Below are 27,892 nucleotides of genomic sequence, written 5' to 3'. Positions count from 1 at the left end.
TCTAACCTGCTAGTGATAAAGGCATGAATTAGTTTTTCTGCATCTTGTTGAGTTAAAAAGGGCCGCACTTTGGCAATGTTTCTCAAGTGGAAATAGGCTGTCTGAGTAACTTTACTGATATGAGGCTTAAAACTTAACTCTGCATCTAAGATGACACCGAGGCTTGTTACTTTTGGTAACTTTGGTTGACTTAAATGTGTACATTTAGTGACCATACACCAACAGAGTTTTCTGTGAATATCTTGAGAATAGTAGGGCCTAGGATGACCAATTTTTTGCATATGTTTGCCTCCAGGGGTCATGTTAACCAATTCCATATGCACACATGTGCATCAACAGATATTCACACACACACACATACATTCACAGTAATCATACATATGGCACACACACACACACAGTAGATATATGTACGCATGCATGCACATGCACACACACAGGCACACCCACATGCACACACGCACACATGCACACAATTCAACAATTTCTCAGAATTATGAACAGGCAAGATGGGGGTGGGGTTGTATAAAATGTATTTTACATGTGAAATCTATGAACTAATCATGTTTTGGTAGCCTACTTGTCTAGCAGATACCAGTGAGAATTGAGTGTGCATAATGCAATTCAGTGAGACAGTTAGAATCACATATGCCTTTCACCTTTTGTTTTTAGCTAGCAGCCAGACCAGCAGATACCCTGGCTTTGCTGAATTACTGAAGCTAAGCAGGAACAAAGTAGGAAATGAACACAATTTGACAAGCGTGACTTATTTTTGTGGAAAAAATGTGCCAGACTGGGCGGTCATATTTTCTACCGCCCTGCGGTACATCTAGTTTTTCATAAATTGATCTATGAACAATAGATAGGCCTTCATATCCAATGAACTGTGAATATGCCAAACTCATCTCTTCATGGCAATGAGACAAAAGGGACGAGACTCCAATAGTGCTTTTGGATGAAAATATAAATCCACATACTCTCTTTATTCATTCTATATAGTACACCACTTTAGGTTGGAGAAAGCACACAATGAAAGGCTAATGAATAAAATCTTGCCACAGACATAAGAATGGTCAAACAAACATTTTTTGTAGAGTTACAAACTGATTTAAAAATATTATAGTCATTTTCCTGATGTAGACAGTTACAGAGAAATGGAAAAAAGGTTTGTGCCACATTCCAAGTGTTCTGCAGTTGCTATTTATGTCTGTACATGAGACCATTTGTACAAATTAATCTAGATATATAACACTACGTAAAACAAAGTATTTAATATATACAATAATAAATGAAGTTGTATAATACAGGTAATATGAAAGGACACTTGTCATGTTATAATATTTTGGAAAGCTTATGCAGAAATGAAAACCTGCAATTATTACAGTGAAGAACCAGTGACTGCAGAAAAAAAAGTCGCCAAAATGTTATTTCTTCTTTCTATAATTCAAACAATATATTATTTCAGTCTTATCTGAGGAGCTAAAGTTAGCAGAACAGATTTTGAACACATAAACAAAATGAAAACCAACATTTTCCCACATAATCAAAATCACCATACGACACCACCATGGCATTCTTTAGGGGTTATTATTGTAAAATAACAATTTGGTGAAAGTTTTTCCTTCAGTCTTTGCTCTTTTTTTCAAGGGGGTTGAGGGGGGTTAGTAGTAGTCACCATTACATTGATAACATCCGAGCAAATATTAACACAACTCTTACACGAGAGAGAGAGAGAGAGAGAGAGAGAGAGAGAGAGAGAGAGAGAGAGAGAGAGAGAGAAAGAGAGAGAGATAGAGGCCATAAGAAGCATACTGAACATCCTCATGTGTGGAAGTTCAAACAATGGTACGGAAAGACACTTTCACTGGAAAAAAAGATATATTAACATCGTCCTCATAAGTTTAGGGTTTTATACTCATGTATTCATGCTGGGAGGATACATACATAGATTCACGACTGACGACAAAAACTGCCTATTTGACCAAAAACAAAAAAGAAAAACGTTAAAATCGTTCAAGTTTTCAGGAAGTGCTTCTAGGTAGTTCAATAGACTGTTTCATCTGGGGAGATCTCATGAACGGTCATGTATTTATCATCTTTTCTATTTCTATTTCTTGAGAGAGATTAAAATATAGCGACAATCAATTTGTCAGCCTCACTAGTATATTTGTAGGTGAACATGCCCATGTCTCAATAATGCTTATTTGCCATAAATACCTGTGCAAGAGAACAGAGAATGATATTGTATAGGGAAGAGCAAATAGTGCCTTGTTTGCCAAACTCTCCTGTTCTCTCCTCTATCCAGCTGATGGATTTCATGTGTTTAAATTCTCTTACATCTACATTGGTAATAGAAAGGCACTAACATATCTTTGAAAATGGAGAGGGGCGCTTTTTTTGCGCCTCTCATTTTTTATGTAACAAAATAACAGTCCTTTCCGTTCCACAGCAAAGTGCTGAGTGAGAAGGATCAAGAGACAGAGACAGAGAGAGAGAGAGAGATACAGAAGCCATGGGAGAGAGAGGTCACCTGGGCCAAGCTGGGGGTGAACGATACAAGATTTTAAAATCAATGCACGGTTGGGCCTTCTCTGGTTGGACAGCCAGTCCTAAGTCCAGGCTTTTGACTGGAGAAAGAAAATGAGACAGCTCACTGGTCAAGTGTTTGTTTTTTGTTGGGTTGTTGCTAATTGATGTGGTGTGTTCCTGAATGCCTGACATCCTACATGTAAATGACCACTGTGTCCAACTGGCATCATATGTCGCCAAGCTGATAGCTAATGTCACCTTTCACTGTCACTATTACACAATAATACATGACACAACTTGTTGAGATTTTTGCTGGTCAGGGCAATCTGCAATATGCATGCACCGAGAGCTCGGCCTTTTTTTGAGCTGTTCTAGTTTACACATTACAAGGGTAACCGTCTAATGACTTCCACCCACATGAAGGCCAGATATCCATCTCTTCCACCTTGATTTGCAGGTGTCTACTACAGCATAGTCCTCTGATGTGGCCTGAAGCCAACATGTGCAGATAGCGGTCTGCTAAAGACAGATGAGGACAGCAGGTGTGTGTGTGTGTGTGTGTGTGTGTGTAGGAAAGAGAAAAGTGCAAAGATGAGGGAATGTAGAGTAGGCTACACAGCAGCAATATTGGAGATGGGTACAGCACAGAAGAGCGAGGTGGGCCGCTGGGAGTTCTGCTCGGTACGCAGCATGCCATGTCGGCTAAAGCACTATGGGCGGTGCTGCTGTGCCACTTTGCCACCTGACAGAAGTCCTGTGTCTACATTTGAAAGAAGAGTACCATTGTTTGAACCGTCAATATCCCACCATGTCACGGTGAGCATATTGCCAAAGAGGGCAAAAGGAAAAACAACCCTGGAAAAAAGAATGGGTACATAAAAGTTGTGAGCTTTTTTTCTGTCATGGCACCACCAAAAAAAAAAAGAAACTCCACAGCATATCGCATCCATCCCCCCTTTCTCAGAGAGAGAAAGAAATCCTTCCAGCCCTTATATCCCGCTCCTATCAGACCAGACCTTTAACACATTTTAAAATAAAAGATATTAATGGCGAGAGACACAAGGCAGACCACACTTCACCCCTATACCCCCCCAGAGCCACACCTGATTGACAGCATAGAAATCCACAAAGACAAAGACAGACACACACACAGACACACACACGCACACACGCGCACACGAACACACAAACATTTACATAGTGACAGAATGGTCTCGAAAATAAAAGGTGTTGGCACTGGCAACATTTCTGGGATTGAGAAAGAAAGAGAGAAAAATAAAGAGAAAACCAAATAGAAACAATAAACAGAATTCCCTCTCCAAACAGTCCCAAGTCCCTGCTTTGTTCCCTTTGGGCTGAGAACGAGGAAACAGGTTGGAGTCCGCTCGATCTGCATTCTGGCCCCTCCTTGCGTCCCGCCGAGAGAGAGAGGAGATGCTACCGGCGGGAGCTTCTGTCATCGTGTTTCTCAGATGTACTCACAGGGAAGGACGGAGGGAAGGGGAGGAAAATATGCCATGTACGCCAGGTGATGCTCAGAGGGAGGAAACTAGAATGGAGCTGGATGAACTGATAGGGTGAAGAAGAAGATGAAAGGGGAAACCGTGAGGTCACAGAGCAAGAGAGAGTGAGAGAAAGAGAGAAAGAAAGAGAGAAGTCATGAGAGAGAGAGAGAGGGGGGGTGAGTGAGAGATGCAGCCCAGTCCTTTCCTAAACTTAAAAACAAAATAAAAACCTGAGAAAGACAAACTAGTTTTTTCTTTAGGTGCAGGGCAAAGGGGGCAGGGACGTTGTGCTGCTTATGTTCCAATGCTGAACGCCAGCGTCGCTGGGCAAGGGCGGGGGAGGAGCTGGCTCCGGGGTAGGACGGGGAGGATTGGGGGTGGGGGCACATGGATGTGGACTGGGAGAAGAGATGGGAGAGACAGGGCTGGACAGTTACTGGCCGTCGTGAGCGGTCAGCATTTCATCAGCACGGCGATGGGACTCCAAGGCTTTCGTGGTGAACATATCCTGAGGCAGATCGGACTTGCGGCGCACCAGTGGCCGGTCTTTTCGCTGGTCTCTCTGGATCTGGACGGAGCAGTAATGGGAAGGGGTTAGCTTCTTCTGTAGCGGAACTACAGCTTGGATATATAATTTCCTTTAATGTTACTCTATTTCCTTCCATAACAGACTCTGTTGAGGGCCAATTAATTGCCCTGAGCAGACTACAAAAGTGAGTCTTAATATTTTTCCCTTCACTGATCCTCAGAGTAACACCATTAACAGACTGTAGCTGAGCTAAATCATTATGTGCTACACCTACAGTAACAAGGCCAAAAAAGAGAAGTATTGTTTTTTCTGAGGAAAAGGGAGGATAAAACACTACATGCTATTAATAATATTCATCTGTTCCAGGCAACACCGTGCCAGACCAATAATAATCGTTAGAAAAAAAGTAAAAAACAAAACAAGATTTAGAAGTATAGATCCACTTGTCAACAAATCAACACAATCAAATGCTAAGGTCCTTTTTTCAAATTGCCCAGCCAAACAGATCTAAGTGTGTGTAAAGGTTACACCGTGGGAGACTCCAAATGCCACATCAAACCTTGGCAGCTCAGCACTAGCCTGTCTCACTGCTGCCAAGTTGTTTTTTCTTTTTTTAACTGCGCAAGCTGTTAGCCAGTTTAATTCTTTAGCGCTTCCTCTAATTAACTGTCAATTGGACTGTCAGGTTTTCAAGGACTGTATGCGACCTCTGGGACTTCACATAACAGCTGAGTAGCTGACAGTGAAGTAAACTCCGGTGTTGGAGGACGGGAGAATCGCAGTGAATCTCACTTATTGTGCTACATCATCAGTAATGTGCTGTTTCTGTCCATAGCATTACTTTATATTGTAATGGCCTACTGTGACAACCACTGGTTAGAGACAATTAACAGACAATTAAATTGTTGTCTGTCAAACATATTGTGACTTTGTGAATTTATGGACACCTGTAATTAATATTACAAAAATGTCTTAACTTCCTCGATCATTGTTTCCTGACTTTTTTCTGTCTGAATAAAATGATAATGCAGACAGAATGAAGGCAGCTCAAACTCTCTTGCCTAATGAGAGTATACAGCAAAGGCAATAAATAGTTGACACACATGACTTAACACATGAAATGTGTATAACCTTTATGTGAAACAAATTGTAGACATTAAAACAAGCATTATTCCATTCCATAAATTCATCACTAGCTCTGAAAAGTATTGGTTCACTTTCGATGGCTACAAGACTTGGAATAAGACAGGGCTAATCGTTATATTGAACGGTCACTTCAGTCTTTTCTTAGTGCTGGAGATTGAGATGATATCATTTTGATTTGCGAGACCATCAAGAAATACTCCCAGGTAGACATAGGCTACTTGAATCAGTCCATGGAATGTATGAAAATTAGGGCTGTCAAATGATCAAAAGATTAATCTAATTAATTGCTCCAGTTACATTTCAATAAGGTCAATAATCCTCCATGTAAATATGAAAAAGAAGACTGAGGGAGAGAGAGAAACAATCAGCAGTCATATAGAAGACAGAGAGAGGGAAAGAGGCTGAGAGAGAGAGAGAGAGAGAGAGAGAAAATGGAGAGACCTTTTTTGAAAATGACTAATGTTGGAGTGTTCTTCTCCTCTTGCTTGCATGTCAAGAGTGATACCAATGGGTAGGCCTATGTTTTGGTGACTAGTTATTTTCATATCATCCATTCTTTTTAATTAATCGTGATGATTAACATGTTGATTTTGACAGCACTAATGAAAATAGATTAGTTTTAAAGAGGTTGTCATCTTAAAGGGACATGCAGCCATGCTTGATGAACACACAAGTTATAAAAACCTAATCTACAAGATATGTTTTTTCATTAAAAACATGCAAATAAATAGGACACACAACAAGTAGATGAGTAAGAGCACGGCTAAAGCTACCTCATTGATTCCGGTGATCTAGTCTTGGCTTACAATACCTTTCAAAAGAGAGAGAAAGAGAAAGAGAAAGAGCTACCTTATGCTCAACTGTAGAGGAACAGACAAAACCAACATTTACCTGAATGGCTTCATCCGCTACAGTCTTTTTTAACATCTGAACATCTTCTATTAAAGGACCATCAGTCTCCATTTCTACGGGACTACTGTGGCCAGAGGAATCAACATACATAAGGAACTATTGCAAGGAAAAACAAAAGAAGAAAAAAAAGGATGAATTTTAAAAAGATAAGTCAGCTTTGCAGGCAAAGGAGGAGATGAGTTAGACAAACAAATGGTGGAGGTTAAGGAGATTGGCATTCCTGAAAGTGATTGAGTGATGTAGAGAAATAGACTGAGTACATTTTCTGAAGCAAAACAAAAGAAAGCGTCATTCCATACATGCATCTTGAAACAAACATGACTAGTAGCATTTCAGTCAGGTTTCAGTAGAAGTTTGTGCCATGGCATAGCAAATGTCATTCTGTGGCCGACACCTGATATAAATGATTAGCAACATGGGAAAGTGAAGTAATGTCAGCCATTTCACTGAAGGTCAATAAACTAAGCAAGCTCCGTTGATGGTTGACTTTAGCGTATGCTAAAGCAAAGGAACAAGGCCGACACTCATTTTGGAAGTACAGCCATGCTGTATCAGGGTCATAATTTCTATTAACCTTCTGTTGGGCAGGGTCAGTGTCAAGCATGGCCAGGCATTAGCTTGTCATTCAGCTTCAGCACCCTTAACTGTTTATTAAACATAGACCCAGGTGGCACTGCATGAAATACGATACATTATTCCAGTCTGCTGTAGAGTCTGCTGATAAATGTCCAAGATCAAATCATTCCATGCCAGTGACACAGGTCAAATATCACCTTACTCTGAGACAAACTCACCTGTGGGTTTGATTTGGCAAGATTCTCAATCTTGATCCAGGCTTCCTCCCTCTCTTTCAACTTTAACTTTTCCCTGCGCAGGCACAAAACACATATGTACATTTTTAGATGTGGCCTGGAGATGCCCCCCCTTTGTTTTTGTCGTCTAGACATTTAAACAATTTGTTGCTTCAGGTCTTTTATCTCATTTGTTTACAATGCTCAGACAAAATAAATAAATACCACAAACAGAGAAACAACATACACAGAATGCAAAGATATCATGTGAAGCAATATTTTCTTCTCTGACCTCAGAAAACACATATACGGTGATAAAAACTATGATTTCAAAAGGTTGAACAATCTGTGGCTTTGCTTTGCTCACTTGTTTTTCTCTGCCCTGAATTGCTGCGTGCAGTCATCAAAGAGTTTCTGGTTCATCTCCATGAAGAGCTTCAGAGCGTTGTAAATTAAGCCATGGATGGTCCTGAGAATAAGACAACAAAAATACATTAATTGTGGTGGTCTAGTGGTTAGGGATCGGACCTTCCTTGTGAGTTCAAGTCCAGCACCACTGAGCAAGACATTTATCCCCAAGTAGCTCCAGGGGAACTGGCCCTTTAGTTAATTCAAGTCACACTGAATAAGAGCATCAGGCTCAACTTAATGACAAATAACATCACAATGTAAATGAAGGTCAAGGAAAAGAGCAGTCCGATGTGTACTAAAGACAAATCAAGACTAAGATACTACAAGCAAAACCTGTCATTGAGAAGAAGTATATTTTTTAAAAAGAGAGGGCACACTAAAATTGAGCAATTGTACTTTTTGCATTTAAACTGCATTCAAAAGAATTCCTAATCCTTATTTCCTGGTATATCCAAATCCAAACACCCAAGTGACATTGCTCTCTTCCCACAATGTGCTGAGGACAGAGCCTCAGCGTTCGAGCTGTAACACGCTTGAGTCATATCCAATAGTTTAATTATAGATCTCGTGAGCAGAGATGGTGTGTAGGAGGCAGAGACTGGACACAAAGGATGAGGGAGGGCGGAGGGGGAGCATGCAATTGACATTCAAATGACCTTGGGGGAATGAGTCACTGCGACACAGGGGGGTGGGGGTTGTGGGGAGTTGTGATGGCGGTTGAGTTTACTTGTTCCAGTGGGTCTTGGAGTTGCGATAGAGGGCAGGGAACATGATGGGGAGGATCTTGGCGGCATTGTCGCTGATCAGACTCATGATGTATTCGTTGTTCCAGTAGTAGAGCGCTCTCTCTGCGACCTGCAGGCCCAACACAATTCAGCTTAGTATTAGTGTACTGTAGCATCTCAGCATAGCTCAGCACAGCACAGCACAATTTAGCTTAGTGTTAGCATAGCTTAGCACAGCACAGCAAAGCTCATCTCAGTATGAGTCAGTGAGATTCCTCATGACACACGAGTCATCTCTGACGCCGAGAGAGAGAGAGAGAGAACACAGAACGCGAGCCCCTACAGAGCGAAGCTTTCATAACACACCGAGCGGTCACCAAGAGCCGCTCTGCTCAACAGCGGGGTGCTAGCCTGATGCACCAGATAGGCAGAGGGTGACCTTAAAACTGTACAGATGCACTTTTGATTCACAAACAATACCACTTCTAAAGAAAGATCTGTCAGTGGGTGCAAGAAAACAGTATGGTGTGGTGGGTGGCCAGCTTCTGGGGTTAATGTTTTCACTAATATTCTATAATAATAAAATACAATGAATCATTAATAATCAATCATATTTTCCATCATATTTACAATTACGTTCATTAATCAAATAAAAGATCCAAACCCTTAATTATAATTATAAAAAAAAAAAATCGAATCATATTTTGGTTTTATTATGACCACAAATTCAATGAGCTAATTAGCATTCCAGCCGATTTTTACATGGATCTTGATTGCAACACGTCACAAAGTACTGTCGATAGGAAAAACAATGACCAAAATCGGTGCTAACACACTGGAGTAGCTGCAGCTAATGGCCAGTACTCCCATAAAGCTACAATGCTAGGTCTGGGGGCATCATCTAAACGTGCCTTTTTTGCCTCTTAACAGACTCAAAATGTCATTAAAAGGTCTGTACAATATGAACAGAGTCCTTACATGACAAAACGATGCATTTTCTACTCATTAGCTGCGAAGAAACCATCTAAATTCAAAATTTGTACTGTAAAATACCTCATTTTCTATCAGTTACACAATGGGACGAAGAGCATGACACACTCACCTGAAAGTGCGGACTCGATACACACTTGGCCAGCTGTCGGAACAAGGGCTCCATGACCTTGACGAACTCCGAGGGCTCGATGACGTCCAAGATCTCCTCCAGCTCGTTGAGGAACATCACCTCCTTTGGGCTGTGGGTCTTTGGCCAGTATTTGAGAAGGGCCATCACAACCTAGCAACAAAAAGTCATGGTTGTATGTCGGATACAAGGATACACCTGCAGGATCCTCCTTTGGGGACAAACAATGAATAAGCAACTGCATCCTGCCTACAGACCACAAAGTGTACCTGATTCATTACCAATGTGCTTTCTTATACCATGTAGTGACTCTAAAACACTGGATACTAGGAAGGAGCTTATGGTGTATGCAACCTCTTGTGAGTTACTCATGTACAACATGAAATAGACTTTGTGAACAAATCTTACATAAACATGAGTAACACTCTAGAACAGCATCACATACCTGCCTGCTTTGTTTTCACAGATATGTTGTGAGTGTCAGTTTCTAAGTCTGAAGGCACTGCAACATTTCTAAATAACTGCCATCACAGTAGTACATCATTAGACCTTTTCATAGCATGCTTACTTGTCAACAGTTGATGCCTTTTGTAAATACGGCCCGTCTATGACATTAATGAACATACATGCAAATGTGAATACTTCAGCAACAATAAGAACAAGCAATTAAGTGACTTAGTGATCCTCTACCCTATATCTGATCAGTAAAGAAATGAAAATCCTCCATTTTAATCTGGATCATTGCATAGGAGGAACAAGACATGGTCACCCTCCTCAGTACATTTTAATGTGAGCAAGCAAGCAAGCAAGCAGGCAGACACACACACACACACACACACACACACGTGCACGTGCACACACACATGCACACAGACAAGACAAAACAACTCACTGGCTCAGTAAGTGTGCTGTCCTTCTCCAGAAATTGCACCACACAATATGCCAACTGTAAGAGTACAAAAAGTTGTGAAAAGTGTGAATAGTGTTTCTTCCACAACAAAACTGCAAATTAATGTTTGTTTTCACTCTGCCATGCTGAGATGTGTTCTCCTCAATGACACATGAAAGTAAACTTTAAAATAAAAACTAAATATAAAATAACTTTTTCAGAACACCTTTGTATTAGTGCTGCCAAAAAAGACTGTTTGAATAATAATGTAAAGATTTGAGAATGACTCATGCTATGAATATCTCTTAATTGGCATTGGGGATGGGACAACAGTAACATTAAGCCCAAGATGGAGTCATATCCGCCTGTGGGTGAGAGAGTGTCAGTCAGACATACCTGTGGGTGGTAGACACTGAGTGACTTCACTTTGTGCAAAGGCAGTAGCACCTTCAACAGAAAAATCTTGTGCTCCTCTTTTAACGGTAAGGCAAAACCATTGATTATACTGTGAAATAACAACAGCACAGCAAAGACATTTATATGGAGCCAGTTACTGAAACCACAGAGCCACAATGAGAACGCAAAAGTACAAAGAGGACATTTCTACAGCAGCAGATATTGAAGATACAATAGCTTATTCTTGTGTATCGATGTACATGGCAGAGACAGCTGCTGAACAAAACTCATTGTTTAGGAAATCCTATTTGATTACATTTTCAAGAATATTTTAAACCAAACTGTTAACATATCAATAACAGTCTTTTTATATTCACATTTCAACAAAAATCATAAAGTTTTAACTTGGCTTTAATTTATATACTTTACCTTCCAAGTATTTCCAGCAATTCAGCTATTCCGTTATGGTGCTCTGTCTCATAAATGAATCTATAAAAGAATAACAAAAAAGCTTGATTAGTTTTGTTGAGGTTTTGCTTGGTACAAAAAGACTTACCAAACAAAACAAATAGCAATACCGTCAAGATGAATGTAGGTGACAGGAAAGCGTTTTTCACGCCAGCCTTCACTCACCTATAAAATATATTATTGATTTGTTTCCGGATGTATGCTCTCAGGCCGAGAAACTTGCCATAGATCCGGTGTAGGGTGGTTTTCAGGAAGTCCCTTTCTCGTGGGTCTTCACTGTCAAACAAATCTAAAAGCTGCAGGGTAAATCAAATAGAAATGTCACCAGGGGCCTCAAAACATCTGAGATGGCACGACATAACATGATGGCAACGGAGTGGAAAGAAATGAGGTTGATCTTACCTGCATGACAAATTTCTGGTCAATGTATTTCTTAGCTATATTGGGTTGAAAGTCAGGAGATTCTAAAAACCTAAGGAAAAATTCATAGACAAGCTGCGGAAAGAGAAAAGAATAGATAAGAAGAGAGGAGAGAAAAAGGAAAACACAATTAGGGAGAGCATCAGATGATATGTCAACAACAGCTGACAACAGCAATGCAGAACAACAAACATCAAAGAGGCAAAGGGGAATCACCCCGGCATGCAATCTACAAATCTGTAGTGAGTGAGCGAAGATTCCAATGCAAGTTATATTAGCGGTCATGCCTAAAACTATCCCACCCTGAGCCATAGTCTCTGCAGAACACCACTGCTCACCCCCCTTAAACATGGCGTCTGGACATACACACACAACATACCTGGAGGTGCGGCCATGCTGCTTCAAGAGTGGGCTCGTCCTCCTCCGGGTCAAACTCGGCCCCTGTGGGGTTTGATGAGGGGGGCAGCGTACGGAACATGTTCACAGCAAACTGCAATGGATCAACCCAAGAGCATTAGATTCTCTCTCTCTCTCTCTCTCTCTCTCTCTCTCTCTCTGTGTGTGTGTGTGTGTGTGTGTGTGTGTGTGTGCATGTGAGTTTGAGACGTATGTAGTCTTACAAAAAAAAGTAAACTATTTGTCCTGAAAACAGCGAGCATGATTAAACTCTACAGTGTGGCACTAACATCAATCTTCCATCGCCTTCAGTGTACAAGTACACATTACAATAAAGGGCATCACGTTAACAATATTAAGTTTCACTTATCCTAAGGACTGTTCATTTTAGCAGGAGCACAAGCACTGATTAAACACATGCCTTTCCTTGCCCTGTGAGCATAAATGTTTAGTGTTGGATAATAATAAGGAAACTCTTTATTTAACAGAATAACACAATAATATAATAGCCATTCACAGAGATAGACCAGCCAGCTGAAAGGGGGTAATCACAATCAAAAGCAGTCAAGCGGAACATGACAATCAAAGATGGTCATGTTAAAAAAGGAAGACATGCACGCATGACAGAAGAGAGGACACAAGTGCTCATCTAGTCTGATCGAGCCAAACGCACCTCGCTCTACCCATAATCCATTAGCATCTCCATTCTCAGCCTTTGATGATTAAAGCCGAGCACATCAAAGTCAGCCTGTGCCTAAAGGAGGATTTTGGGGGGGGGGGGTTGTGTTGTTTGGACTATAATCGTGTCTCTGACAATTTGACACATTTGAATTTCAACACACTGCATAAAATAAATTGCCCACCTTGAGCAACAACCAATTAGATCATTTTATTTGTCCTGTTGGGGGGGGGGGGGGGCTCACTGAATAAGGACTTCCATGAGCAGCACAAGGGGTTTGTGGGAGGTAAGATGAGGCGCTTCAGCTTCAGCTCTAAGTGCACACAGAGCTGTGCCAAAGGCCTGAGCGGTGTGCTGCGCTGCAGAACATCTTCTGCCATCTGCCATCCAAACAACAAAAACCACACTGGGCTGCAAAAACAGCCGAGGGGACACCATCACATTCTAAGCGCCAACATGTATGACCGCTCAAGGGTGTGTGTGTGTGTGTGTGTGTGGGCTATACAATGCTATCCACTTCTGGCAAATTCCATCCATCTACCACAGAGAAGAAGGGAGGAAAAGGGGAATGAGAGAGAGAACACAAGAAACTCAGAGAGAGAGAGACGCTTACAGGCCAGGCTATGCCAGCCTACTTCAACACAGGAGCACAGGACACTCATGTGAGAGAGGAGAGAGAGAAAAAAGAGATAGAGTGAGAGAGGAGAGATAAAGGGAGCGATAAAGAGATAGGAAAACAGCTGTGCAGACAAACAAGACAAAGAGAGGGAGAGAGACAGGGAGAAAAAGAGAGGTGGAGAAAGAAAGGAGAGAAAGGAATAGGTCTTTGGGCTGCTCTCTATGCTCCTGGGTAGAGGGGAAAGATCAAAGGAAGGAGGGCGGCTAGCGAGGGAAAGGGAGAGGGGGCGAGGATGAACAGAGTGAGAAGAGAGCAAGAGAGAGACAGACAGACAGACAGAGGAGACACAGAGAGGGAGACAGAGAGAAAAGGTGAGACAGTGACAGTGAGACAGAAAATATGGAGAAAGAACAAAAAAGTAACAGACAAATACAGAGAGAGAGAGAGAGAGAGAGAGAGAATGAAATATTGAGAGAGACAGAGTTAGAGTGAGACCAAGACAGAGAGAGAAAGACAGAGAGGAGGAGAGGGAGTGAGAAAAAGAGAGAGAAGGTAGAGAGCGAGGAGAGGAGAGAGGTGCTGCCAGGGCGACGGTTGGTGTGACTCACCATGTGCACCACCTCTGGGTAGATGGGCTCGGTGATGACGTTGCGGTTGTGGGTGATGTACTCCACCATCTCGCTCAGCGCCGCCCGCTTCACCTCCTTCCATTTCAGGTCACTTAGGGGGTCGGACAGAAAGTCAAACAGCACACAGCACTGCCGCAGCTTCTGGATAAACAGCTTCTCCTGCTCCGCCGGGGCTACATCTGTGAAGGGCCAGGTCAGAGAGCCAGGGGGTCAGAGGTTTAAGGCAGTTGGGTGCAAGAACTGGATGCATTTTTAAACTATAATCAAACCAAATGACCTGACAGTGATTTAAACAAAGAAACATAAACATCAATTTAGATTAAAGGGCCAGGACAGGATGCATATTACAGCCAATGTTGTATGGCATCTTTTCTCATTGCTTGCAAATACAGAACACTGGATTGATATACCTAGACTATGCAGTGTGTCTGTGCAGATGAATAATGATGATGACCAGTAATGTGTAATTTCAGTGGGAAGAAGTGACTGGTGATGGTTCTAATGTGGCTGCCAAATGACATTCTTTTACAGAATATTTGTCATATTATGCTGTGTATTAATACAACATTGTACCACCATCAGTCACTTTTCGTTTGACAGACAAAGCAAAGGCAGCGTTAAAGGTTGGGTCTTTAATTCTGGAGAAAAGTGGTTGATATTTCAGCTCAACAGACTATCAAATCACACCCCTGTCTTCATGCCCCTAAAGCAATGTGTTGATAGGCTGGAACTGTTTGTGGCTCAGTCCACACAACCATGTTTGTTTCCTATTTACAGAGCCAGGGCTGTTGTTTTTTGAAGTTCACACAGTGAATGGACAGCCAGAGGAGCAATAAGCTCAATTGCAGAGAGCATCTATGAGAGAGAAATAGAGTCTCAGACTACACCTTTAAGCTAATAACAGCATATGAGTGATATGATGATATGATGAGTGATACAGAGGTGTGAGAGTGTGTGTGGTTATAAGCAGTCATCTCTGGCCCTAAACTAGCACTGATCCGGACCGCTGTTCAGATTGAAATGAGTGGAAGCAGTAGAGCCCTCTTGCTTTCACCACACCACATGACAGGCATACTTGAAGAACATAAACATCAAAACAGCCAGGCCAGATCCCTTTCAACATTATTCCGTTTCATCACGGGGGGGACGTTGCCAAAGCTTTCATGAAAGCTATGGTCCAAGAGCTTGGCAAAGCTTTCAAATGAGGAGACACCAGCAGCAGCATGTAAATTGGCATAACGTGGTATATTAGAGACACTGTACGCAGCGTGCACCCAACATATACAATGTTCTTGTGTGTCACTTGGAGGCACTGGGTACATTACAGCAGAGTACACTGTGGCTACCTGATGAGTAAGAGGTGGGGGACGAGGAGAAAGCCAGAGAGAGTGAGAGAGTGAGAGAGTGATAAAGAGGATATGACAGAACTATAGAGCGTGCAACGAAAGGTAGAGCAAGCCCCTGAGAGAGAGAGAGAGAGAGAAGAGAGAGAGAGAGAGAGAGAGAGAGAGAGAGAGAGAGAGAGAGAGAGAGAGAGAGAGAGACTGACTATTCAGACACACAGGGCTGGCCATATCTGTAACTAGGCAACAGTCTTCCACAGCAGCACAGACCTATTTGTCAGGTAAGGTTGTGTTGACAGGAGAAGGGGGAGAGGGCCGGCAGGGTGGTGGTGGTGGGGTGGACTAAAGAGGTTTGTGCTCACAGGACAAAACACAAACTGTGCCTCGCAGCACATAATAGAGATAAGCTTCCCAATATCATTTTGCATATGAAGAACACCTCAACAAATATGTGCCAACTAGCTGCTATCCACCACACAATTTAGCTGAGTGGCAGAGTGTGGGGACTGCTAGAACCGTCTGTGAGATTGTATACCGAACTTGTCAAGTTCAGGTTTCTTTAGCGGCAGTTCAACTTACACAGAAACACATGTGTGCACACACAAATAATGCAAAGGGGGTAAAGTATATATGTGTAAGGAAGTCATTAGCGAGCAAGCTTAGCCTGTGTTAAACAAGTAAACACATTTCTTCCAAGTAACCTAGGGCATAAGGATTCCTGAATAGAGTATGTTTAGATTCTATACAAGGAGAGGAAACTGTATGGGTCTTAGAAGCAGAATAGCACACCAACATTACATTTCTTAAATCTTTTGCATACAAAAAAGGTATTAAGGAGCCTAAAAAAAGAGTTCAACTCACTATTCATTCAATTAGGAACCTTTAATGCAAACACATCTTTACTGTGGCAGTGCATACAATTTAGTGTCAATCTTCATTTCTCTTTTAGGCCACACTGCGTCATGGTTCAACCTAACCACAATCTAACCTTAATGGAACATCACTGGTCTCTGAGTGTTTTTTGTGCTTTTTTCCCCCCCTGCGGTTGACCAAATAAGAACAGGTCTAAATATATCAGCCTGGGCCTGAGTATTCTCATCGCCTCTCCTACCTCTGGCACTCTCCATAAAATCAACTTGAGCAAGCAGGAAGGACAAACACAGAGGCAACAGAGGAGACACATGACGCTCATCACAAGGGAGCAAAAATGGACACTTATCAGGCCACGGCTAGAAACGAAAAGAGCCACAAACAGACGGATAAAAATAAAAATGACCAGTGATGAGTCACTGCCCCCCCATCTGACCACTGGTTTCTTATTATACACCAAGCAGGTGTATTATGGGCCCTGCGTTTTTTTGTGATTTCTAACAATAACAGAGACGAAACCGCTACACAAACAGCACATGAGGTAATGCAGTAATTCAGGACAGGGAAAGTGAGCAGGGCAATAACAAATTGTGTTTATCCGATGAGCTTTCTATGCCAGTGAAGGTGCATCAACCAAGATATGTTTTGTTCAAACAACAACACCAGTGAGTAAGCCTGGACCAATCAATGTGAATGCGATAGGGATATGACCTCTGCAATGCCCCCCACCCCCATTCCTCTTTGTTAAAATCCAATTGATGAGTAAGTTCTGACGAACCGTCCCAGCCCTCCCGTCAATATTCTCCTGGCCCGCATGCCAGTCCGTCAACCATAACCCATAAGCCATCTGCAGCGCTGATGCCACGCTCCGGGTGCTGGCCACTTTGTGCCGCGAGATGGTATTGACGAGCGCACATGAGAGCGGCGCATGCCTGGCCATGGCACATCCATCACGGGTACCGCTGGAGCAAATCTGCATGCTGCATCTCGGGACTCGCTGCTGTCAGACAAGGCCTTGCATCGTCATCACCATCATCAGTCATCATCACCACCATCATCATCATCACACAGCCTGGGGCTGAAGTAGGTTGCTGTGAGTGGGTTGGAATCACAGCCATCAAAGACATCAGACACTGGAGGAAAGCATGATGAAAGGAGTCCTTCACACTTACTGGCATGTTCAGTATTTTCTTGTAAGAAGATTTGTAGGCTACAGTTTAAAAATGAGGTTTGATGTGCTGCATTGTCCTGCAATAGGTTAGGTTGCTTTTGTATTGCAATACTGTAAAATACACTTTGAATTGCCACTCAGACAATCTAAATTTATTTTGGTGACAGTGGCAATATCTTTGTACTTAATGCAAGATACGCTTTTCATAGCTCATTAAACCCGTTGAGGCAAGCGAAACAACACAAATAAAAATTAAATGTGGAAGGTTTGGGGAAATACACCAATTAAGCTGATCTACTTTGAAAGCATCCTCCTTATGTTTCCCTTGAGTATTTCACATACTCCTTTACAAGTCTTTCTTAAAGGAAAATTGCTCAATCCCTGAGAAAGTATCAATCTGACAGCGAATAGTACTTATAAAGAAGCAATCATATATAACAGTTAAATAGTTTCCCCCCTGTTACATCTTTTGAATGTAGCTACATTAAAAGGCCATTTGGGGATTCCCTAGCCTTGTGGGGCCAGCCATGATTTCAGTACTTTGTGATGAGAACTTGTTGAAACTGTGGCTTTGCAGGCCGTCAAAAACGAACAACGGCAAAGTTACGCCTTAAGGTCTTCCCATTAAGACCCACCCACAACTTCCACATGTACATTTCCTCCTGCCTGGAGCCCTGCCTTGAGGAGGCATTTAGAGTGGGTTAGAAAATTCACGTCATTAAACGTTTAATCCTTCCCACCCTTACTGAAGGCTTTCCCAAAACTATGAGCAATATCAAACATGCTGCAGAGAGTAACAAAAGGAGTTACACTGACAATGTGCATAGGCCATTTAACTATGAATTGTGCCGTTCATTTACAAAGCTCAACAGTACACCAGGTACTTCCACGTGGAATCCATGTTCCACAATCCCAAAGACCAAGAACTTTGTTCTTATTTATTGTATGTTTACCTTATATCTGAATTGTCTGAGGTATGTGATTCAAATGAATAATGTAACTATGGCAATTTTTTAAATATATGTGAATAAAGTAGGGTGTGCTTGCCACTGCTGACTGCCTTTGTTGAATGAAACAATACAACCCTTTCTGGATCAACATACTGTAGTGTAGAAAGATGAATTAAACCACCAATTACCAACACTATCCAATACACAGCCCTCTGTTGGTTTATTTAAAAGATTAGCTTTTAAAAGCCTGTTGAAATATGTACAGAGGCAACACATCATGGGGGAATTCTGAGCACCTAAAAATCTAATAATGATGATATATTGTATATACTGGTCTGTCCTCAAGCTTCTCCTTATGTGATTTGTGATTTAGCAATTACATTTTGGGAGTTCCCTAATCAGCTGTCATCTTTTGACTGCAAACACATCAGGATTTTCTATTGCATTTACAGTTCACCTGAATGTTTTAAGATACCAAGCTATGCTACTCAACATGCCCTCTATGAAGAGGAGTCGACATTCCATGATAACAAAGGACAAAAACCCCATGATCTTTTGCAAATGCTAAATTTATACCACCACCAAATAGCTGGAGGTTACATTTAAAGACACCCAATTTATATATGTCGATGGATATCATCTGTTCAAGTTAATGTTTCATTTCAAACTTGTACAGAACAATTTCACTGGGTTGCCAGTCCTCCTGTATCCAAACAGAACCGCAGGGCTGCACAGAGCACATCACCGGAGCACTCAAACAACTGGACAAGTGTGTAGGGGTAACACGGCCAGCCCATGCCTTTTAAGGACGTCCCTAAACTCAGGCAGTGAAACTAGTAAAGAACTTGCCCTAATTTTGGTAGATTTACACAAAGGCCAGTAAACGCCAGAGGACATATCAAACACACACACACACACACCTCATCCCAGCTGAGAGGAACGCACTTCTAGTTTAAGGGGAATCAGAGAAAAGGAGAGGGGAGCAGGAGGATGGCTCGAGGTTTGGCCATACACATATGTACCCGCTGACCTAAATTGCTGACAAAGGGCATTTGACAGAGGCCACCATTCCAGTTGCACTTATTCCTTGGACACGAGATTCCCAAGACTTCAATTCATTTTTGCCAACAATGAAATGCCTTTTTTAATACAATAAATAAAATTAGATACTCCACATGGATAGATTACACGATTACACAGATTAGAAATCTTCTATACAGAGAACAGCCTTTATATTCTGTTAATATGTTGGAAATAGCGGTGGTCTTGACCGTGAATGATTGAGGTCGGAACATATAGTCCACCACAGAGTGGGGCCGTGCTGCTGGTCCACTGCTGCTTCTTCACAGCGCAGGGCCGGCCCACTGCTCTCAGGGGCAGGCTTGTTGCGACGTGGTGTGGACGTGTGTTTTTTCGGTATCAGTTCTCACGCACCCCTTGGCCTGACCACCTTGACTGTGTGTCAGTCGGGTAGATGGCTCGGATTGCATAACGCTGATAATGTTTCGCCACATGCCTAAAATACCCCAGTTAAGGTGGGAAGGGTGACAGGGTCGCGGGGGGTGTAACAGAAGTGTGTTATGCTGCCATGTATTTACATTCTGGAATGTACTGTACTCAAGCGTCCCAGTGTAGATTGTAAAGGCACGCTGGATGGATGACTGCTCTGCTCTGCTTTGCTCCACTGGTCATGGCCTGAGGACTCCAAATCCACACAGGGTGAGAAACTGTAAAGTACACACTGAGCCAGAGTCCTGTCAGGACCAGACGTCCTCTGCAACGCAACGTATGCAAAACACGTGAGAGCAAAAGCTAAAACTGTTCAACATTCATGCCTGGCCGTTGGGACAGACACAGAAAGCGTATTTGGGAGCCGGTCAGCCCCACTGAAACAAAAACAACTGTCCCTTCCTCCACATGAAGAAATACAATCTGACATGGGGTGGGGGTTGGGGGTTAATCACTGCCAGTCAATACATTTGTCAATACAGTGTAGCGGGTAAATAACTGTTGGCCTGAGCTGTGTTGCTTCCGAGATTCGTTCTGTATAGCTGCTCATTCAGACAGCTTTGGATGATGCCATTGCTTAATTTGAATGCTCTCTTTCACTACGGCTGTCAGGTATCAGTGAGTTTTGGTCTCCTGTGTACTGGCCAAGCCAGCGACCTCTCCTGCACTGTTCTCTCCTTCTTGCCTGGGAAGGAGAGGAGGACAAGGGTGGGGAGGGAGGGAGAGGATGCCGTTGCTGCAGAGGCCGTCTACACCCTCAGGCCAATTTGTGACCAGATGAACTGGAGTGTAACGCAAATCACAGTCAACGGACAGGAGCACAAGTGAAGAGAGGAGAGACTAGAAAGAGAGGGAGAGGGAGAGAGAGAGAGAGAGACACTATGAGTGTATGTGGGGGGGGGGGGGAGAAAGAGAGAGCGAGAGAGAGGGGGGGGATAGAGACTGTAATAGAGGACAGCAAGGGCAATGCCTGATGTTTCCCATTTTGAATGGCCTGTGATTTGTTACATTATAAGAAATAAAATACAGATTCTTCTACTGGATAACTCCAACATAAACACACAGACACACACACACACACACACACACACACACACACACACACACACACACACACACACACACACGCCTATCCAGAGCTGTGATCTCACTTCCTTTGACATCAGCAGGCAGGCTGGGGGATGGGCAGAGGGTAGTAAAACTAGCTTTTTTTTTTCAGCCGACTCTCCCCTCTGAGCTCTGCATGCAACGCTTGAGCGATACATTAGGCTACTCTGTTACCAACTAGCAGCATTAGCCAGCTAGCACACCGCCCTCCTCACAACAACAAAGCCTGTGGTCTCTCTAAACTGAAAATACACACAGCGAGCAGACAAATCAAATCTCAAAACAGATAGCTTTAAAGCAGCACACACAAGGCAGAGTAAGGAAATGAGAGAAGGGTGATCTCCTTTCTCAGAATCAAACAAATGACAATAAAAGTGTTCAGCCTACCTCTGAAGTGCATTAGGGCCACTGGCTGAAAAGGCCCGTTGGAGTTTGGTGTATCTACAACCATCCTGCCTCCAGCTTTATTGCATGTCAACATCTATACTCAACCAGGCAATCCACTTAAGGCAAGGAAGCAGCCTCCATTTTAGCACAAAAGCAGATCAGAAAATGAAGCTCTGGCTGCTGGAGGGAACTGGCTAGTTAGTGATGTCAGTGGGAAGGTTGACAGTGATTGGCTCAGGGCAGCCAGTGAGAATGATGTAATAGAGCTGCACACGGAGCTGGGAATCCATTGGCCAGGGAGAGGACAGAGGCGGGACCGCTGCTCCCTTTAGTCTCTTCCTCCATTCATTTGTGGCTGTCAAGATATTGCGCCTTTTCCCAAAGGGCAGAAACCCCATGATAGCATAAGAGTATTTAGTGCACTCTCAAGCCATCTGTGGTTCTAACCTGTAACTAACACAAACACTTGATAAGCTTTTACATATCACCCCAGGCAAAATATAATTTTATATTATGTATGAGAAACATTGTTAATAACACAGATCAAACAAGACAATCTGAGTGAGATTTTTTTTTGTTAGATGAAAGAAATAAGAGCAATAAATCAGTAATGAATTTGAATAAATAAATAATAATAATAAAAAAAACATGTTTGACACAAAAACTTTATCCTGCCAAGACTTTCAGAGCTGGTGGTAAAAATGTACACAAATAAATAAATAAATAAAAACTAATTTCTGAGTTAATTCTCCCTCCCTTCCGGACACTCTGCCCTGAGTAATTAAGTCAGTAAGTACACGAGAAATAAGCGAGCGCCTCGTCTTGCTGCCACTGCATGCACCGTGCACACAGGAAATGAAAAAGGCGAGAGGTGAGAGCTGCATGCTCAGGGAGTTGCCTCTCAGCTGACTGACAAGGATAACCGCACTCACAGGCAAACAGCTCGCTTTCCGAGCTCAAGCTTCAGCTGAGCATTTCTCAGAAGCATTGCCTTCTTTTCTTCCCTCACACTCAAATGCTCTTCTTTTTTACATGCCTAAAACTGGCCCATGGTTGGGTGCACAGTTTACCCTTTAGGGTAAAACATGCTACTCTTAAGCACACCTCAGAAGTAGTTACTGTGGCACAACTCTGTTGTAGCTAATTAAACAGATGAAGAAGGCAATTGATATTATTTTGATTTCCATGATTATTTATTTTGTATTCTTTAATAGTTAAGACTGGTCAGATAACTACAAAACGTGCTATATTGGACAAAATTAATGTAAAAATATTTTATTATCTGATAATATCTCAAGCCAAAGTTCTGTATGTATCTGCTCATCTGAAAGTAAGGTAACACCGGTGAATAGAACAAAACAATCTGCATCCGCAAAATAAGAGCAGAACTTCAAAACCAATCGACCACCAACGCCCACTGATGGGAAGCTATTATGTAGTAGCAAGGTTTAAATCTGAGAGAGGAACAAGCATGACAACTATTCCTGCTGTATGTCTATTTTTAAACTTTATAGTGTTGTGTTCATACGCATCTCCACAGTGCCATGTCCTAACAGGGTGTGAATACTGTGCCTGTCTACATGAAACTCTCTCCAGTTCCTTTTCCCCTTCCCCTTTGGTGTGTGGGGTAATGTCATCAAGTTCCTCAAGTAAACAAGCACTTCAAGTCACTTTTCTCACAGAGTTCCCAGATTGAAGCTCAGTGAAGAGTAGTCCTGATTTGCTTCCTATAAGAACATATCATCTGAGAACTGTTAAAAGCAAATTGCACAACATACAACTGCTAGTCACTTTTCTTTGTAAACAAGCCCTGCCCAAAAATGCGAGTCACTTTTCATAGAAAATTCTCAGATTGTAGCTCATTCATTACCAAATGGATCTTTTTATGGCACCGACCAGCACCTTTCTTTTAAAGAACCTGTCATCTGAGAACAGTTTAGAAGTATTTGAGTGCACAGCATATAACCACTAACCCCCTTCTCTCATTCTGTTACCCTCAAGGCTTTATATTTCACACCCAACCAGGACATAGACCTCTGCGCTCAGGCCTCCGAGAGACCAGGCACTCTCAGAGCACTGCCAAAGCATGCAATATCTATGGCAACCACAGAAGCATCCTGGAAGGTTAGCAGAGTTCTGAAGGGAATGGCAACTGTGGCCTCAGGAGGGTATACATGTGTGAGGTTGAGTTCCTCAGACTCAACTGTCACATTACTACCACCACAAATATACTGTACATCTATTTTGCATCAGTCTTACCTCTGGGTTTTAGTTCAAATTTAGTAAATAACAGGACTGTTCCTATAGTATAACATGTGTCTTCATAGCATCATAGCATTTGTCTTGTGGAATAGAGGTATGAATGTTAGTATTATGCTTTTGTCTTTGCACTGTGTTTTCACATGTACTTGCTTGTTTGGTTGTTTGCCCATGGTCTCAACATTACTGTAATCTAATTCCCAAGACTAACACAAGTCTTCCTCAGAGTACAAACTCATCTTTCATGCTTCCAGGAAGATAATTTGTGCAATTTAAACTTCAAGCATAAGGTCAGTCATGACGTCATTCTGCCAGTTAGCCAGAGAGAGGTTCCTCTATGTGACATGTAAGTCACAACACTGCACAACTAAGACTATGCAATTCCATATGTAATGTCATTGTCAGATAAATGTAGTTTATTAAAAAAAAAAAAAAAGTCAAACTACTGCAAATGAACCTCAATGCACAATGTTAACAGTATCTATCTTCCCTCCCCATTAAGAGTCAAGAGCATTTAACCAGATTGGGGCCTCTCTTGAATTTTCACTTGACAAACTGTCAGATAAACTGCCGCCAATAGATGGCAGCAGTTCACCTTTTATGGAAATACAGATAGATAGAGATAGATAGATACTTTATTGATCCCCAGGGGAAATTCAAGGTCTCAGCAGCAGCATACATACAACACAAACACATTCTTTAACAGCAGAAAGAGTAATTAAAGTATATAATATAAAAACACAACTAAGCAGTAAGGACAGTAGAAGATAAAGAATATGCTAAATATACTAAAATACAAATTATACTAACACTTAATACAATATATAAAAATATACTAAAATACAAATTACAAAAATACAAATTATACTAACACTTAATCTAAATCAATTCTAAAAACAGTATCCACATAGTGGTGATTAATAAATCAGAGGCTTTGCAATGACTGAGGCAGGGGACTGAGCCTGTGATTCTCTGTGCATAGTAAGGTATGTTAAGGTGCTCTAAGGTGCTCTGTGTGAATGAGTGTCATGGTGGTAGTGCAATGGTGATAGTGGTCATGGTGATAGTGCAAATGAGTAAGTCAACAGTGCAACAATGCAGAAATAAAGTAAAGTCTATATATCTATATATTTAACTATTTAAGAAAATGTATAAGTGTGGCCACAGTTAAACTGTGGCATGGAGAGGGGGGGGGGGTTATGCATATGTGCTGATGTGCTAATATAGCACGCAAACAGTGAGGCATAAAGACAGTGGTACAAGTGGCTAGTGGGCAGACAGTACCAAACATGGAGGGGGTGAAGAGGCAGACAGACTATGCAGAGAAGTCTATCTCTCCTCTTCCCTTAAGTGAGGCATTGAACAGTTCAATGGCCCTGGGGACAAATGACTTTCTCAGTCAGTCAGTTGTGCAAGGCAGTGAGCGAAGTATACAAATACAAATGCATTGTGAATTTCACTCTTCACAATTTAGACATAATGTGATAAGAAACAAACACATTTTTCATGATTTGAATATCTAAACAAATAAAATGTGTGTGTCCTTTAGCTTTTCTTACTTTTCTGAAGTGCAAACCACTTTATGTGCCACAAACGTTTTGGTGAATTCATTTGATCCACAATTTAACTGATAACAAAGGGCTAATTCGATACATTATATAGTAGGGGTTCCGTTGTACAGCAAATATCAAAGGGAACTTGCCCATGTTTTGTTTTGATTGTTATTGCATGTAAGAATGATCGTGCTGTGTGCGCTCCGTTTTCACACTATGCTAACAAGAACACCAAACACTACTTATGAAACTGGTGTATACTGGGAACCGCCTCTTAAAAGCTACATCACAGCTGCCCACGGTCAGTCACAACCCAAATACTGCAACATGACTTTGCAGGAATGGGTCTCTGACGTTTCTGCCCGAGGAGAATGGCAGACTGGCAAGCTCCTCCAGAGTCTAATAATACTATCTGAGGGAAGTGGTTGTGCAAAGAGCACTACCTGGAAAATGGAGATTAATGTGCCTCTCTAGTCCAGAAGAAGGTTTATAACATTTCCAATGCCTTAAGAAGATAACAAGATCATCTCTTCAAAAGGGAGACATACTGTTTTTCCTTACAAATAGACTATTATACAGGGTTCTTCACTATCACCTGTCGTACAGTTCTGGTGTTGGCAAAGACTGATATGAGTATTTGTTCATAATAAAGATTTTATGAGACCTAAGCATTTAGGTTGCCTTGGTAGGGTTGTCTTTAAATAGAAGAAGCTGAATGTAATTAAGACTTCCTAAAATAACCAATCCCTTTATCAGTGCTGGGAGCTGAGATCCCAGTGCTTATTTCGACTTCATTGAGAAATCCCTTAACCTGACTCTGGGCGCAGACAACCCCCATTGAGCACATCTGAGCTGATTCAGGATACAACTCATGCCCATTAAATATTAATGACACATAGATTGACAGATTTAAAAGGAAGCTACACCAGCTCAACCAAGGTCGAAGGCATGTTGAGATTTCTCTGCTTTGGTCTGATTGAATGCTTTGGCTGTATAGATAAAAGAGCAGTTTGTTTGTGCAGCGTGTACATTTAGGGAGTCCCATACGGGCCAACTGTCCGAATCTTCTTCATGTTGTACAAACATCTCATTGGCCCTGACCTACTTTTAGTCCTCAGATATGCTGTGTTAATGTGTTTGGCCACTCCAACCTTTTCAAGTTCAGACATGCTCAGGAGGCTCCCACCTCTTCCAGGTAGCTGTCTAAACAAGATCATAGACTGAGGAGGGGGCCAGGCCAGGGACCTGACCACTGCACAAGACTAACCCCTCCTAAGAATATCAGTGAGTGGCGATATTGGGGGGAATCACCGAGGGATGACCAATGTTTTCCCACACTGGGTCTCAGTAGATTCTGTGTGTAGTTACATGATAGTAATGTTAAGCTGAAGCTTCACTCACACTGTCAACAGCAGTCAACCGCAGGCCCTGAACAACATGGTCATGGGTCATTGGTGACACCTTGAAACTCTTACTAGTATGACCTGAGTTATAATGGTAGACCAATCAGGTACAGCAAAACAACACATAGTAGTATGTGAATGTCATGAATGATTGAAGTTCATGAAAAATTCATGTCATAAATATGAAATTGTGGGAGAGCAGTTAATCATGCTAAAGGTGCACAGCTGCAGCACAGGGATTTTGTTTGGGCAGGTGCAGAGTTTGGTCATCATGCCAACTGAAAAGCATGGGGTGCTACAGCACAGGAGAAGAGGCAGATGATAACAGCTTGTTTGTGAACAACAAGAGGAAGCTAGACGATCAATAGCGGTGTCTCAAGTGAAACCAGGGCAATGGATAAACTGGCTTGATGTTGAGAGGAGGAAGATCTGCTGCACTATGGTTTTAAAATCACTGGCGTGTTTGCTTGAAAACAAGAGGGTTGAGATTAACTCTTTGACCGGTTAATGACAGGTACAGTACAATTAATGTTGTGTGAGAAGGCCAGAGAAGTGAACATCAGGCAAATACAAGCAATAGAGGAGGGTGATGTTGGAAGGTCATAGCAAGTCCCACAGTGTATTGCTGTGACTATTTTGAGACACAGACATGATGTTGTATTCTGAGTGTGAACGCATCACCTACTTTAATGAACTAACTATTCCCTTTGAAGATGCAATGGAGCAAGCCTTTGAAAGGAAGTTAAAGGATGCAGAACTGGTAGCAGAAGCAAGGGAACAAGGCTGGCAAGCACATACAAGACCAGTAGAGATACTAGAGGCTTTTTAGCAATGACAGCCACAACCCTTTTACTGGATTTGTTTTATTTCTGAGAACAGTCACTGAAAGGAATTTTAAAGGAGTTGACTGAGGCTGCTGAAAAGGCAAACCAAGAGTTAGGGCTGAGGCACAGACTACTTAGGGTCATCTTATGACCTGAACTGACTGGGGGTAAGTAAAATCTTGTCACTACTGTATGTTTCCGGGGTGATACGTTTTGGTATCTCTGTTGGTAATGTGTCCTAACCCATCATGTGTGGAGAGGTGTTTATCCGAGAAAGGCAGACAACACTGTTTTTTGGAGGTGTTGTGGGCTTAATTCACCAAAACACAGATGAAGAAAGGTGCCTGCTTGA

The 27,892-nt window shown here is 42.1% G+C and overlaps 1 protein-coding gene across 5 annotated transcripts in view; it reads right to left on the bottom strand.

Moving 5' to 3' along the window:
• Window positions 1–946: 946 nt before the first annotated feature.
• ppp2r5ca (protein phosphatase 2, regulatory subunit B', gamma a) overlaps window positions 947–27,892 on the bottom strand; it is a 30,375-nt gene continuing 3,429 nt past the window's right edge. The window contains exons 1-14 of one of the 5 annotated variants that reach the window (XM_048227495.1): window positions 21,502–21,699; window positions 14,144–14,343; window positions 12,221–12,331; window positions 11,824–11,916; window positions 11,587–11,717; window positions 11,383–11,442; window positions 10,954–11,062; window positions 10,561–10,614; window positions 9,651–9,821; window positions 8,551–8,678; window positions 7,780–7,881; window positions 7,416–7,488; window positions 6,601–6,717; window positions 947–4,602 (exon numbers count right to left, since the gene is read on the bottom strand). In XM_048227495.1, coding sequence (XP_048083452.1) covers window positions 4,468–4,602; window positions 6,601–6,717; window positions 7,416–7,488; window positions 7,780–7,881; window positions 8,551–8,678; window positions 9,651–9,821; window positions 10,561–10,614; window positions 10,954–11,062; window positions 11,383–11,442; window positions 11,587–11,717; window positions 11,824–11,916; window positions 12,221–12,331; window positions 14,144–14,343; window positions 21,502–21,595 — 1,578 coding nt within the window. In that variant the 5' untranslated portion in view covers window positions 21,596–21,699 and the 3' untranslated portion in view covers window positions 947–4,467. Of the gene's footprint in view, window positions 4,603–6,482; window positions 6,521–6,600; window positions 6,718–7,415; window positions 7,489–7,779; window positions 7,882–8,550; window positions 8,679–9,650; window positions 9,822–10,560; window positions 10,615–10,953; window positions 11,063–11,382; window positions 11,443–11,586; window positions 11,718–11,823; window positions 11,917–12,220; window positions 12,332–14,143; window positions 14,344–21,501; window positions 21,700–27,892 lie in introns of those variants that run through there. The other 4 variants (XM_048227493.1, XM_048227497.1, XM_048227496.1 and 1 more) reach the window with 4 other exon arrangements.

This window comes from Alosa alosa, chromosome 19, assembly GCF_017589495.1.
Source record: "Alosa alosa isolate M-15738 ecotype Scorff River chromosome 19, AALO_Geno_1.1, whole genome shotgun sequence".
In the NCBI taxonomy this organism is placed as follows: domain Eukaryota; kingdom Metazoa; phylum Chordata; class Actinopteri; order Clupeiformes; family Clupeidae; genus Alosa; species Alosa alosa.
This window is presented reverse-complemented; position numbering and strand designations above follow the sequence as displayed.